This window comes from Mustelus asterias, chromosome 29 (assembly GCF_964213995.1).
Source record: "Mustelus asterias chromosome 29, sMusAst1.hap1.1, whole genome shotgun sequence".
In the NCBI taxonomy this organism is placed as follows: domain Eukaryota; kingdom Metazoa; phylum Chordata; class Chondrichthyes; order Carcharhiniformes; family Triakidae; genus Mustelus; species Mustelus asterias.
The window spans coordinates 1,667,271-1,681,560 of record NC_135829.1 but is presented as its reverse complement, the minus strand read 5'-3'; the positions used below and the strand labels follow the sequence as shown (position 1 = coordinate 1,681,560).

Here is a 14,290-nt window from a genome sequence, read left to right as displayed (position 1 = left end):
ATTTCAGGAAAGGGCCTTTTCCCGGAGTAAGGGGGTGCTGATTTTGGAATACCAGCAGCAGTTGCAGACATACTCACTGTCAGAACTTTGGACATTTCCACCGAGAAGCAGGTAGCGAGGGTGAGGATGAGATGGTCATTTTGTAAAAGCTGCAGACAGCCTAAGAAGCACAGCAGCATTTTTGTAAGTCAGAGAGTGAAAGATAAACGTGTAATCTTTTCCCCTTACCAGTCAGAGGCCTGGTGGCTGTGCTCTCATACAGAGGAATTCCTTCTCCAATCTTGTTATACGCTTTCAGTGTGATCACATAATGCGAGTTGGGCTCTGGACCAAAAAAGGAGAGTAATGATTGATTATCTGTTGGTGATCCGCTCTCTCTCTCTATGCCGTGAGCCTCGGCACTGTATTCAATCCCAATCTGTCCTGTGTGAACTCATTTCAATGCGAGGAGACATGTTGAAATTACAATCAATTAGCTCAAGGTGCAGAGAGAAATTTCAGGGCTCCGGGCTCTTGATCACGACCCGATTAATCTGCCCTGAAAGTGGAGGTGAGAACATCAACACGGAGTGTGGCAGCTTTCACTGTTTAACAGTCTCCTAAAACTTAACTTCCTGGCTCACATGGAGAATGGTCAGTTGGGAAAATCACCCACAGGGCCCTTACCCTGTGAATATATTGATAAAAAAGCAGCAATTACTCAATGGTCTGCACAGAACAGAGAAATCGAAAGCAAGCTGTTCCTCAGCATGTTTTAATTTAACGGTATTTTAACTCCTCGGCAATAGCCAGGGACTGGGTTTACTGCTTTTATTCATCGTCACCAATCTCCTGAATCACATATTCAGCATCATGAGTTTAACTCCTCCTTAAACTCCAATCGGTCCAAAATTTACCCTCTGCCAAACGGTATCACACTGTATCCAGTGATCAATTCCCCCGCTGTATCACACTGTATCCAGTGATCAATTTCCCCGCTGTATCACACTGTATCCAGTGATCAATTCCCCTGCTGTATCACACTGTATCCAGTGATCAATTTCCCCGCTGTATCACACTGTATCCAGTGATCAATTTCCCCGCTGTATCACACTGTATCCAGTGATCAATTCCCCTGCTGTATCACACTGTATCCAGTGATAATTTCCCCTGCTGTATCACACTGTATCCAGTGATCAATTTCCCCGCTGTATCACACTGTATCCAGTGATCAATTCCCCTGCTGTATCACACTGTATCCAGTGATCAATTTCCCCGCTGTATCACACTGTATCCAGTGATCATTTCCCCTGCTGTATCACACTGTATCCAGTGATCAATTCCCCTGCTGTATCACACTGTATCCAGTGATCATTTCCCCTGCTGTATCACACTGTATCCAGTGATCATTTCCCCTGCTGTATCGCACTGTATCCAGTGATCATTTCCCCTGCTGTATCACAATGTATCCAGTGATCATTTCCCCTGCCTTCACTCGGTCTCCTAGCACACAGTTTTCAAAATTCTAACCATTGCCTACAAACCCTTCCCCACATGGTCGCCCTGTCACTCTGCAATCTCCACCCTCTGGATCCTCCCTTCCTGGCATCCCTCAGTCAGAAGCAAAATTCTCAATATTGGCACCCTCTCCCACTGCCCTCACTCTCCCCCCCACCCACCGTCCTCACTCCACCCACTGCCCTCCTCCCCCTCTCCCCTTTGGCACAATGCAGTGCCTTCACACGAGGTTCAGTGACCCCCGCGAACATTTTTACATGACATGGCTATTCCTAAATCTATTTTTGCCGCCTGTAACACGAGTTCCTGACCAGAAACATGCGTCTTCTAATTTTCTGATTATGCCAAGACATAAAGCAAATAAATTCAGCATTAAATATAAAAACAGCAGCATTGCTTAACACAGTTTGAGGCGATTTAAACAGATGTGCAGGTGCTTTATAATCGCACTGCAACGTCCCAGTGAGGGTTCCTTGGTCAGAGTGGAGAGCCCCAGACACAGTTCTCCAGGGGCAGTCCTGATTACACAGAGTCCTCTCACTCACCAAGGTTCTCGATGGTGTAATAACGCTGCTTATAGTCGACACGGATGGTTTCTGCATGAGGGCTGCCAATGCCGTAGCCAATAGCGTAACCCCGCACAACAATGTTCTGGTTTTCAGGTGGTGTCCAGCTCACAACAATGTTGTTAATCAGAGGGCGAACGTGGAGAGAGCTGGGCTTGTCTGGGACCCGGGATTCTGTAAAACACAAACCAATTAACCCAACACTGCACACATCAGAGTACAGAACTAACATTCCAGTGATGTAAGTATATTTGTGTGAGAGAAAGGGAAACAGAAAATGCTGGAGATAGAGGCAGAGAGATAGATAAAAACGGGTAGAGAGAAATAGGCAGAGAGATAAGAGGAACCAACCTAGCAACACACGCAAGACACAGAATGTAGCTGAAATGTTAAGGATAGCAAAAAGTGATGATTGTTTACAAGCGTGTGAGAGCAGACACACAGGCGCACTGTGGACCTGACCAGGGTCTGAGTCTACACCTATGTGAATAACACTCCTAATCTGACCAGAGACCAACATAGACATGAGGCTAGGTAGCTGTTTAACATGCCCTAACCACCTTCATTCATGTCCGTTCTATGCACACATACAGACTAGGAGAGCAGGCCACTTGGCCCCTCTGGCCTGTTCCGCCATTCAATAAGATCATGCCTGATTTGCTTGTAAAGTCTTGCCTACCCTCTCCCGATAACCTCTCGCCCCCTTTGCTTATCAAGAATCTCTCGCCCCCTTTGCTTATCAAGAATATATCTAACTCTGCCTCAAACATATTCACAAACTCTGCTTCCACTGCCACGTTCCAAAGCTCGTGGATTTCCAGGAGAAAATAATTCTCCTAATCTCTGTCTTAAAATGGGTGATCCCTTATTTTTAAACAGTGATCCCTAGTTCCAGATTCTCCTACAGTGTGAAACATCCTCGCCATGTCCACCCTGTCAAAACCCCTCAGGATCTTGTGTCCTTTAATCAAGCCGCCTCTTACTCTTTTGAACTCCAGCAGATACAAGCCACACACTCCCGGTATTAGTCTAGTAAACTTTCCCTGAACTGCTTCTAATGCATTTACATCCTTCCTTAAATAATTCAGAGCTGTGGCTCAGTTGCTGCCGCTCTTGCTGCCTCTAAGTCACTAGCTTCCAAGTTCAAGACCCACTTGAGTCAAAAGTCAAGGCTGCCACTCCAGTGCAGTGCTGGAGGGAGTGCTGCAATGTTGGAGATTCTGTATTTCAGATCAGACATTACACTGAGACCCATTTGCCTGCCTGGCAGGATTGAGGGGACAGCAGAGGGAGTTTCACTCTCTCTCTCCCCTGTGCGCTAGCTGCCCTGGGAGTGTTTGATCCAGATATCACCTGAAGCTGAGAGATGATTTGCCAGTACCAATATCCATCACAGAGCTTCTGGATAATGCAGTGAATATGGGGAGTTGCAGCAGATTTAAGTGTTTTATAATCCTATCATACACAGATATGAAGACTTACACCTGGAAAGATATGGTAACCACTATTGATTCTATTTGAATTATAATCCTTACCATCTAGGTCACTTTCAAAGGTTTCAGCAGACACCCAGTCTGAGGAAGGCCCTGTGCCGTTCACTGTAATTGCAGAGACTCTGAAGCTGTACTCAGTATTTCTTTCCAGTCCTGCAACACAACACAAAGGTAAAAATGAATGTATCATGTTCCCCTGAGGCTGTGTCACAGTGACCCACAAAGAGCCGCACCAACAATCCCAGGCGCAGACAGCAGAGGGCGACAGGAGCTCAGCAACTAGAGAAATCACCCGCAGCCTCTAACAATGTGTTTCTGCCAAGGTAAGAAGTTTAACAACACCAGGTTAAAGTCCAACAGGTTTATTTGGTAGCAAAAGCCACACAAGCTTTCGAGGCTCTGAGCCCCTTCTTCAGGTGAGTGGGAATTCTGTTCACAAACAGAACTTATAAGACACAGACTCAATTTACATGAATAATGGTTGGAATGCGAATACTTACAACTAATCCAGTCTTTAAGAAACAAAACAATGGGAGTGGAGAGAGCATCAAGACAGGCTAAAAAGATGTGTATTGTCTCCAGACAAGACAGCCAGTGAAACTCTGCAGGTCCTTCGCGACACACGACAGCGCAGAGTCGCGGAGCAGAAACTGATAGCCAGGTTCCGCACACACAAGGACGGCCTCAACCGGGATATTGGGTTTATGTCACACTATTTCACATAAATATTTCTGCTTTTTTCCTCCTGAGTCTTTATCATGCGATCCTAGAATCAGAATTTATGTCACACTATTTGTAACTCCCACAGTTGCGTGGACCTGCAGAGTTTCACTGGCTGTCTTGTCTGGAGACAATACACATCTTTTTAGCCTGTCTTGATGCTCTCTCCACTCCCATTGTTTTGTTTCTTAAAGACTGGATTAGTTGTAAGTATTCGCATTCCAACCATTATTCATGTAAATTGAGTCTGTGTCTTATAAGTTCTGTTTGTGAACAGAATTCCCACTCACCTGAAGAAGGGGCTCAGAGCCTCGAAAGCTTGTGTGGCTTTTGCTACCAAATAAACCTGTTGGACTTTAACCTGGTGTTGTTAAACTTCTTACTGTGTTTACCCCAGTCCAACGCCGGCATCTCCACATCATTTCTGCCAAGGCCCAGATTTGGGAAATGGTTTGAGTTCTCATTGTCAGCTTCTTGTGTTGTGTGGATCCTCAAACTCACAACTTAAAAATTCATCTCAGGCTGACAGCGTCCTTCAGACTGGACAGAGTCGAACTGAGGGAAGGAAACGGAATCTAAATCCCAATCAGATAAAACTGGCAAACCAGACATGGCTCACAACAGTGACGCCCAGTTTGGGTCACTCAGCTCCTGACCTCATTACAGCCTTGGTTCAAACATGGACAAAAGAGCTGAATTCCAGAGGTGAGGTGACAGTGACAGCCCTTGACATCAAGGTCGCATTCAACCGAGGGCATCAAGGAGCCCCAGCGAAACTGGAATCAATGGGTATCAGGGGGCAAACTCTCCGCTGGTTGGAGTCATACCCGGCACAAACGAAGATGATTGTGATTGTGGAGGGTCAGTCATCTCAGCTCCAGGGCATCTCTACAGGAGTCCCTCAGGGTAGAAATCATAGAATCCTACAGTGCAGAAAGAGGCCATTCGGCCCATCGAGTCTGCACCGACCACAATCCCACCCAGGCCCTATCCACATATCCCTACATATTTACCCACTAACCCCTCTAACCTATGCATCCCGGGACACTAAGAGGCAATTTAGCGTGGCCAATTAACCTAACCCACACATCTTTGTAGGAGGAAACCGGAGCACCCGGAGGAAACCCACGCAGAAACAGGAAGAATGTGCAAATTCCACACAGACAGTGACCCAAGCCGGGGAATCGAACCCGGGTCCCTGGAGCTGTGAAGCAGCAGTGCTAACCACTGTGCTACCGTGCCGCCCTCGGCCCAACCATCTTCAGCTACTTCATCAATGGCCTTCCCTCCATCATAAGGTCAGAAGTGGGGATGTTCGCTGATAATTGCACAATGTTCAGCACCATTCGCAACTCCTCAGATACTGAAGCAGTCCATGTTCAAATGCAGCAAGATCTGGACAGTATCCAGGCTTGGGCTGACAAGTGGAAAGTGACATTCGTGCCACACAAATACCAGGCAATGATCATCACCAATAAGAGACACTCTAAAAACTGCTCCTTGACATGCAATGGCGTTACAATCACTGAATCACCCACTGTCAACATCTTTGGGGTCAGGAGTGTGATGGAATTCTCCCCACTTGCCTGGATGGGTGCAGCTCCAATACTCAAGAAGCTCAACACCATCCAGGACGAAGCAGCCCCGCTTGACTGGCACCACATCCACAAACATCCACTCCCTCCACCACCGACGCTCAGTAGCAGCAGTGTGTACTACCTACAAGATGCACTGCAGCAGTTCACCAAAGATCCTTAGACATCACCTTCCAAACCCACGAGCACTCCCATCTAGAAGGACAAGGGCAGCAGATACATGGGAACACCACCACCTGCAAGTTCCCCTCCAAGCCACTCACTGTCCTGACTTGGAAATATATCGGCCGTTCCTTCACAATCACTGGGTCAAGATCCTGGAATTCCCTCCCTAACAGCATTGTGGGTCAACCCATAGAACTGCAGCGATTCAAGAAGGCAGCTCACCACCACCTTCTCAAGGGCAGCTAGGGATGGGCAATAAATGCTGGCCAGCCAGCGATGCCCATGTCCCACGAATGAATAAGAAAAATATGCAGCAAACTCCACCCCCCCCTCCCCAACACCCTGAATCACTCCATACCCCATATTTTGATTTTACACTGACTGTATCACAGGTGTTGTGTCTGATACACCTCTGTCCTCTCCGCACTCCCAGACAGATAACCATCTGAACTGGGAACTCAATCATTCCCAGCAGGGTCCAGAATACTGCAACAGTCTATCAACACAAAAACAGATTGCTTCAGATTCCAGCATCCGCAGTGTGTTGCTTTAGTTGTTGTAGTCTATCACATTGCCCAAGTCGACTAGATGGAGGTCGTGGTTGAGTGGGGAGGCTGTGAGGGGAGGGGGGGAGAAGAAAGATCTTTCATGGTCCATGTGAATTAATCTCGCCTCATTCTATCGATTAACAGAGGTAGGTTCTTTACGCAGAGATTGGTTGGGGTGTGGAATGGACTGCCTGCAGTGATAGTGGAGTCAGACACTTTAGGAACATTTAAGCGGTTATTGGATAGGCACATGGAGCACACCAGGATGATAGGGAGTGGGATAGCTTGATCTTGGTTTCAGATAAAGCTCGGCACAACATCGTGGGCCGAAGGGCCTGTTCTGTGCTGTACTGTTCTATGTTCTATGTTCTATAACCCACTGAATGATTGGGAAACGTAGACCTTCCTGGATACATTAGGAGGGAACACACCTGAGAAACTCTGTTCTTTAACCTGTGCAAAAATAACTCCAGGGAGAAGACGGTGTGTGATACACGAGACTGACTCACCGTCTATGATCTGGGACAGCTGATTCCCTCCTGTAGTGTCCGTCTCCCCACGACGACCTCCTTTCTTGTATCGAATATTGTAACCGGTGATCACACCGTTGTGTGTCCCAGGAGGAGGCGGCTGCCAGTGCACCACGATGCTCTGGGGAGAAAGAAACACACACATAGTACCAGGACGTTAACCAAAACCCCCGCAGCAGCTCCACTTTCAAACACAACAGCACTGGCACTCCGAGGGTTAAAGTACGAGGACCGGCTGCATGGAGTAAGCCTGTATTCCCTCGAGTCGGGAAGATTAAGGGGTAATCTAATCGAGGTACTTCAGATGATTAATGGATTTGAAAGAGGACAGAGAAACCATTTCTTTTGCTGGGGGGGGGGGGGGATTCCAGAACAAGCAGCAGAACCTTCATGGCCAGGGCCACCGCTCCAGAGCCAGGGCCACCGCTCCAGAGCCAGGGCCGCCGCTCCAGAGCCAGGGCCGCCGCTCGAAAGCCAGGGCCGCCGCTCCAGAGCCAGGGCCGCCGCTTCAGAGCCAGGGCCGCCGCTCCAGAGCCAGGGCCGCCGCTCCAGAGCCAGGGCCGCCGCTCCAGAGCCAGGGCCGCCGCTCCAGAGCCAGGGCCGCCGCTCCAGAGCCAGGGCCGCCGCTCCAGAGCCAGGGCCGCCGCTCCAGAGCCAGGGCCGCCGCTCCAGAGCCACGGCCGCCGCTCCAGAGCCAGGGCCGCCGCTCCAGAGCCACGGCCGCCGCTCCAGAGCCACGGCCGCCGCTCCAGAGCCAGGGCCGCCGCTCCAGAGCCAGGGCCGCCGCTCCAGAGCCAGGGCCGCCGCTCCAGAGCCAGGGCCGCCGCTCGAAAGCCAGGGCTGCCGCTCCAGAGCCAGGGCTGCCGCTCCAGAGCCAGGGCTGCCGCTCCAGAGCCAGGGCCGCCGCTCGAAAGCCAGGGCCGCCGCTCCAGAGCCAGAGCTGCCGCTCCAGAGCCAGGGCCGCCGCTCAAAAGCCAGGGCTGCCGCTCCAGAGCCAGGGCTGCCGCTCCAAAGCCAGGGCCGCCGCTCGAAAGCCAGGGCCGCCGCACAAAAGCCAGGGCCGCCGCTCCAGAGCCAGGGCCGCCGCTCCAGAGCCAGGGCCGCCGCTCCAAAGCCAGGGCCGCCGCTCCAAAGCCAGGGCCGCCGCTCCAGAGCCAGGGCCGCCGCTCCAGAGCCAGGGCCGCCGCTCCAGAGCCACGGCCGCCGCTCCAGAGCCACGGCCGCCGCTCCAGAGCCAGGGCCACCGCTCCAGAGCCAGGGCCGCCACTCCAGAGCCAGGGCCGCCGCTCGAGGGCCAGGGCCGCCGCTCGAGGGCCAGGGCCGCCGCTCGAGGGCCAGGGCCGCCGCTCGAGGGCCAGGGCCGCCGCTCCAGAGCCAGGGCCGCCGCTCGAGAACCAGGGCTGCCGCTCGAGAACCAGGGCTGCCGCTCGAGAACCAGGGCTGCCGCTCGAGAACCAGGGCTGCCGCTCGAGAACCAGGGCTGCCGCTCGAGAACCAGGGCTGCAGCTCGAGAACCAGGGCTGCAGCTCGAGAACCAGGGCTGCAGCTCGAGAACCAGGGCTGCAGTTCGAGAACCAGGGCTGCCGCTCGAGGGCCAGGGCCGCCGCTCCAGAGCCAGGGCTGCTGCTCGAGAGCCAGGGCTGCCGCTCGAGAGCCAGGGCTGCCGCTCGAGGGCCAGGGCTGCAACGGTAACATCAGAAATCACCTCTGCATAGAAAGGGCAATGGACATTTGGAACTAACTCTCCTCGAAAACACTGTTGTTGGGGCTGGAAGTCAATCAAAAATGTCCAAACGGAGATTGAGAGATTTTTTATCAGACAAGAAGATACTTAAAGGTTGTGGAACCAAGGTGGGTAAATGGAGCCATGATCTAACTGAATGCCGGAACAGTTTCAAGGGGCTGAATGGCCTCCTCCTGTTCCTGTGGCTAAAAACACTCACCTTGGAATTGCGAACTTCCAGCGTGACGTTCTGAGGGGGTGCGCTGGGAACTGAAACACACAACAAGCCAATCAGTCACAGAGTAGACGTTACACATTTAACGACAAGGGGTAAACAAGCCATAGTGACTCACGCCAGCTCCCAGCACCTTTATACTCACCACCAGAATAGGTTGTTGCTACCACCTCTTCGGTGGAGACGCCAGGCCCATGTTTGTTGTACGCCACCACCCGGAAGCTGTACTCAGTAAACTTCTTCAGCCCGTTCATGGTGTATGATAGACTCCCGACATCCACATCCTGCAGGGAAAACCAGGGCAGGAGCCACATTTTTATTAAACACCTGCGGTAAAATCTCCAGGTGGTTAAAACACAGCGGAGGGCAGTCCTCGCCTGAGAGATATTTTATTATAAGGTGATCTGTGGGTGCAGGTTGTTATTCTGTAGACTAACGAGGCTCGACACCTTTCAACAATAAGAAATCTCACAACACCAGGTTAAAGTCCAACAGGTTTATTTGGTAGCACGAGCTTTCAGAGCGCTGCTCCTTCATCAGGTGAGTGAAGAGTTGGGTTCACAAACAGGACATATAAAGGTACAGGCTCAATGTACAAGATAATGGTTGGAATACGAGTCTTAACAGGTAATCAGGTCTTTACAGGTGCAGTGTAAAGACTTGATTACCTGTTAAGACTCGCATTCCAACAATTATCTTGTAAACTGAATTTGTGTCTATATATGCCATGTTTGTGAACCCAACTCTTCACTCACCTGATGAAGGAGCAGCGCTCTGAAAGCTCGTGCTACCAAATAAACCTGTTGGACGTTAACCTGGTGTTGAGAGACTCCTTACTGTGCCCACCCCAGTCCAACACCGGCATCTTCACATCATGGCTTTTAAACAATGGGAGTAAGGGGAAGAGCAAAAATTAACCAATAGAATACTGGCCAAAGATCAATACAACTCGCAGGGTTCGAGGGGCAATGATGGTGAAAAGAGCGCCTCACAACCGATATAAACACAGAAAATGTTGGAAATACTCAGCAAGTCCAGGTACGTCCACAGAGAAAGAAACAAGAGTTTTCAGGTCAATAAACTTTGCATAAAAAAACTGTCCCATTTTATAACCCAATCCACTGGGATAGGTGTTAATCCTCTCACACAACCTTCCCATTCTGTGGGTCACAAGGGGAGCACAGAAATGCAGGCCGGCATCGGGTGGGAGGAGCAGGACGTGCCGGGTCTTCCCACTGCCACCATCGTGCCAATGGGGGAAAGATGGCAGATCAGCACCAGGAAACACGCAACAGATAAAAATTACTGAGGGAGCTAGAGAATGGGTGACCACCAGACAGAGGAAGAGTAGAAAGGCAGTGCAGGGATCCCTGCGGTCATCTCCCTCCAAAACAGATATACTGTTTTGGATACTATTAGGGGAGATGGCTCACCAGGGGAAGGTGGCAACAGCCAGATTCATGGCACCGTGGCTGGCTCTGCTGGACAGGAGGGCAGGAAAAAGAGTGGCAGAGCTGTAGTGATAGGGGACTCAATTGTAAGGGGAATAGACAGGCGTTTCTGCGGATGCAAACGAGACTCCAGGGTGGTACGTTGCCTCCCTGGTACAAGGGTCAAGGATGTCTTGGAGCGGCTGCAGGGCATTCTGGAAGGAGAAGATGAACAGCCAGCTGTCGTGGTGCATGTAGGCACCAACGATATAGGTAAAAAAATGGATGAGGTCCTACAAGCTGAATTTAGGGAGTTAGGAGTTAAACTAAAAATTAGGACATCAAAGGCAGTAACCTCAGGATTGCTCCCAGTGCCCGTGCTAGTCAGAGTAGGAATGTCAGGATAGCTAAGATGAATACGTGGCTTGAGATATGGTGCAAGAGGGAGGGATTCAAATTCCTGGGACATTTGAACCAGTTCTGGGGGAGCTGGGACCAGTACAAATCAGATGGTCTGCACCTGGGCAGGACTGGAATGTTTGCTAGTGCTGTTGGGGAGAGTTTAAACTAATGTGGCAGGGGCATGGGAACCAATGCAGGAAGTCAGAGGGAAGTGAAGTGGGGACAGAAACAAAAGGCAGTAAGGGGAAAGGTGAAAGGCAGAGAAACCAAAGCCAAAAATCAAAAAGGGCCACAGTACAGAGACTGTGGAGAACTCAGTGAATGGGTGCAGTAAGGCTCAGAGAAATAAAACACAGGGAGATGTACAAAACATAACAGGACAGATGGTCTGAGGTGTGTTTGCTTTAACACAAGGAGTATGACGAGTAAGGCGGATGAAATTAAAGCTTGGATTATTACGTGGAACTATGATGTTGCGGCAATTACGGAGACTTGGGTGAACGAAGGGCAGGATTGGCAGCTCAGCATTCCAGGATTTAGGTGCTTCAGGAGAGATAGAGAGGGTGATAAAAGAGGTGGGGGGTGTTGCTTCACTGATTAGGGAGAATGTCACAGCTATACAGAGGGAGGACACCTTGGTGGGATCATGCAGTGAAACCATATGGGTAGAGCTCAGGAACAGGAGCGGTGCAATCGCACTGTTGGGGTTGTACAACAGACCTCCCAACAGCCAGCGTGAAGTGGAGGAACTGAAATGTCAGCAGATTATGGGAAGATGGGAAAACAACAGGGTTGTTATGACGGGCGATTTTAACTTCCCCAACATAGGCTGGGATTCCCTTAATGCCAGAGGCTTGGACAGGGCAGAGTTTGTTCAGTATGTCCAAGAGTGCTTCTTGAGGCAATATGTAGATAATCCAACTCGGGAAGGGGCTGTCTTAGACCTGGCTCTGGGAAACGAGCACGGACAGGTGATTGATGTCTCAGTGGGGACCATTTAGGGAACAGTGATCCCAATTCTATAAGTTTTAAAATACTTGTAGAAAAGATAGTAGTAGTCCCAGAGTGAAAGTACTAAACTGGGGAAAGGCTAACCACAACAGTATTAGGCATGAGCTAGGGAATGTAGACGGCGGGGGTGGGGGGAGCGGCTGTTTGAGAGTAAATCCACATCCGATATGTGGGAGTCTTTTAAAAGTCAGTTTTTTAAAAAGTCAGTTGGTAACAATTCAGGACAAGTATGTCCTTGGGAGGGAGGAAATTGCTGAGGCCGTGGCCAAAATCTTTGTATCCTCTTTAGCCACGGGCGAGGTACCAGAGGATTGGAGAGTAGCTAACATTGTTCCTCTGTTTAAGAAGGGCAGAAGAGACAATCCGGGAAATTACAGCCTGTGAGCCTTACACCAGTGGTGGGGAAATTATTGGAGAAGATTCTTCGGGACAGGATGTACTCACATCTGGAAGAGAATAGGCTTATTGGCGACGGGCAGCATGGTTTTGTGAAGGGGAGGTCGTGTCTCACAAACTTGAATTCTTTGAGGAAGTGACAAGACAAATTGACCAGGGCAGGGCAGTGGATGTTGTGTACATGGACTTTAGTAAAGCCTTCGATAAGGTTCCTCATGACAGGCTGGTACAGAAGGTGATGTCATATAGGATCCAAGGTGAGCTGGTAAGATGGATACAAATCTGGCTTGGGCACAGAAAGCAGAGAGTAGCAGTGGAAGGATGCTTTTCTAACTGGAGGTCTGTGACAAGCGGCGTTCCACAAGGATCAGTGCTGGGACCTCTGTTGTTTGTAATATATATATAAATGATTTGGAGGAAAATGTAGGTGGTCTGTATTTTGCAGATGATACAAAAATTGGGGGAGTAGCGGAACGTGAGGAGGATTGTCCGAGGATACAGCAGGACATAAATCAGCTGGAGACCTGGGCCGAAAGATGGCAGATGGAATTTAACCCGGATAAATGTGAGGTGATGCGATTTGGAAGGTCTGCAGCAGAAGGAAAGTATACAGTAAATGGCAGAGCCCTTAGAAATATTAGCATACAGAGGGATCTAGGCGTGCAGATCCACAGTTCCCTGAAGGTGGTAACTCAGGTGGACAAGGTGATCAAGAAGGTGTATGGCATGCTGGCCTTCATCGGTCGGGGCGTTGAGTATAGGAATTGGAAAATCATGTTGCAGCTGTATAAGACTTTGATTAGGCTGCATTTGGAGTATTGTGTACAATTCTGGTCGCAACACTACCGGAAGGATGTTGATGCATTGGAAAGGGTGCAGAAGAGATTTACCAGGATGTTGCCTGGTTTGGAGGATATGGATTATGAAGAAAGGTTGAACAAACTTGCATTGTTTTCATTGGAGCGTCGGAGGATGAGGGGGGACCTGATAGAGGTTTACAAGATTATGACAGGCTTGGATAGAGTTGAGAGTCAGAGTCTTTTTCCCAGGGTCGAAGAGTCAATTACTCGGGGGCATAGGTTGAGAGTGAGAGGGGGGAAGGTTTAAAAGAGATGTAAGGGGCAAGTTTTTCACACAGAGGGTGGTGAATGCCTGGATCGCGCTGCCGGAGGAGGTGGTGGAAGCAGATTCTAGAACAACATTCAAGAGGCATCTGGGTAGATACATGAATAGGCAGCGAATAGAGGGATATGGACCATGTAGAGGCAAGAAAATATTAGATTAGAGAGGCATCTGTGTCAGCACAGACTTGGTGGGCCGAAGGGCCTGTTCCTGTGCTGTATCGTTCTTTGTTTTTTGAGACCAATTCAGCCACTGAATTGACCAATTAATGGTCATAACGCACCTCTGTGAGTTTTCTACTGGCGAGGAGGGTCCCCTGCTGCACGGGGCGGCCACCAGCTGAAACCTGGCAGCCCCCACTGCAGATTCTGGGGGAGGGACACCTCCCTTTCGGGCAATCCAATTGGACCAGCAGCTTTTGGGAGGCAAGTCATCATCCTTCATGGGACAGTGCTATCCCAGCTATCACCAGTACAATGCTGCCCCACACCCTGCTGCCTGCCAAGAAGGCTTACCTCCCACTTTCAGACCCAACGTAGGACTTCTGCCCCCAGCACAGAATGGCCCTGGCACCAGGAGGGAACATCACTCAGTTCAATAGAGCTCAATCCTCCGGCACCTAAAATTCCCAATCTCCCAGCCAGTGTGTGTGGCCACCATTTCCTCCCAGAATTCCAATCTATTGTCTTCAAACTCATCTTCCTCTGTACATTCTCTCAGTGAGGAAGCTCTGATCCATCGCTCCATCCCCTACTGTAACTCACCCCGTGCCACAGAACCACATCCTTCTCTCCAACCACCTACCAGCCTCCATCACTCAATCTGACTAACCCCTACTGTCTTCCCGATGCGGATTG

At 50.1% G+C, this 14,290-nt stretch overlaps 1 protein-coding gene across 4 annotated transcripts in view; it reads right to left on the bottom strand.

Moving 5' to 3' along the window:
• LOC144480456 (neogenin-like) overlaps positions 1 to 14,290 on the bottom strand; it is a 211,059-nt gene that overhangs the window by 27,407 nt on the left and 169,362 nt on the right. For all 4 annotated transcript variants that reach the window (XM_078199894.1, XM_078199896.1, XM_078199895.1 and 1 more), the window contains exons 11-16: positions 9,218 to 9,356; positions 9,058 to 9,107; positions 7,094 to 7,235; positions 3,599 to 3,709; positions 2,043 to 2,237; positions 229 to 324 (exon numbers count right to left, since the gene is read on the bottom strand). In XM_078199894.1, coding sequence (XP_078056020.1) covers positions 229 to 324; positions 2,043 to 2,237; positions 3,599 to 3,709; positions 7,094 to 7,235; positions 9,058 to 9,107; positions 9,218 to 9,356 — 733 coding nt within the window. The remainder of the gene's footprint in view (positions 1 to 228; positions 325 to 2,042; positions 2,238 to 3,598; positions 3,710 to 7,093; positions 7,236 to 9,057; positions 9,108 to 9,217; positions 9,357 to 14,290) is intronic.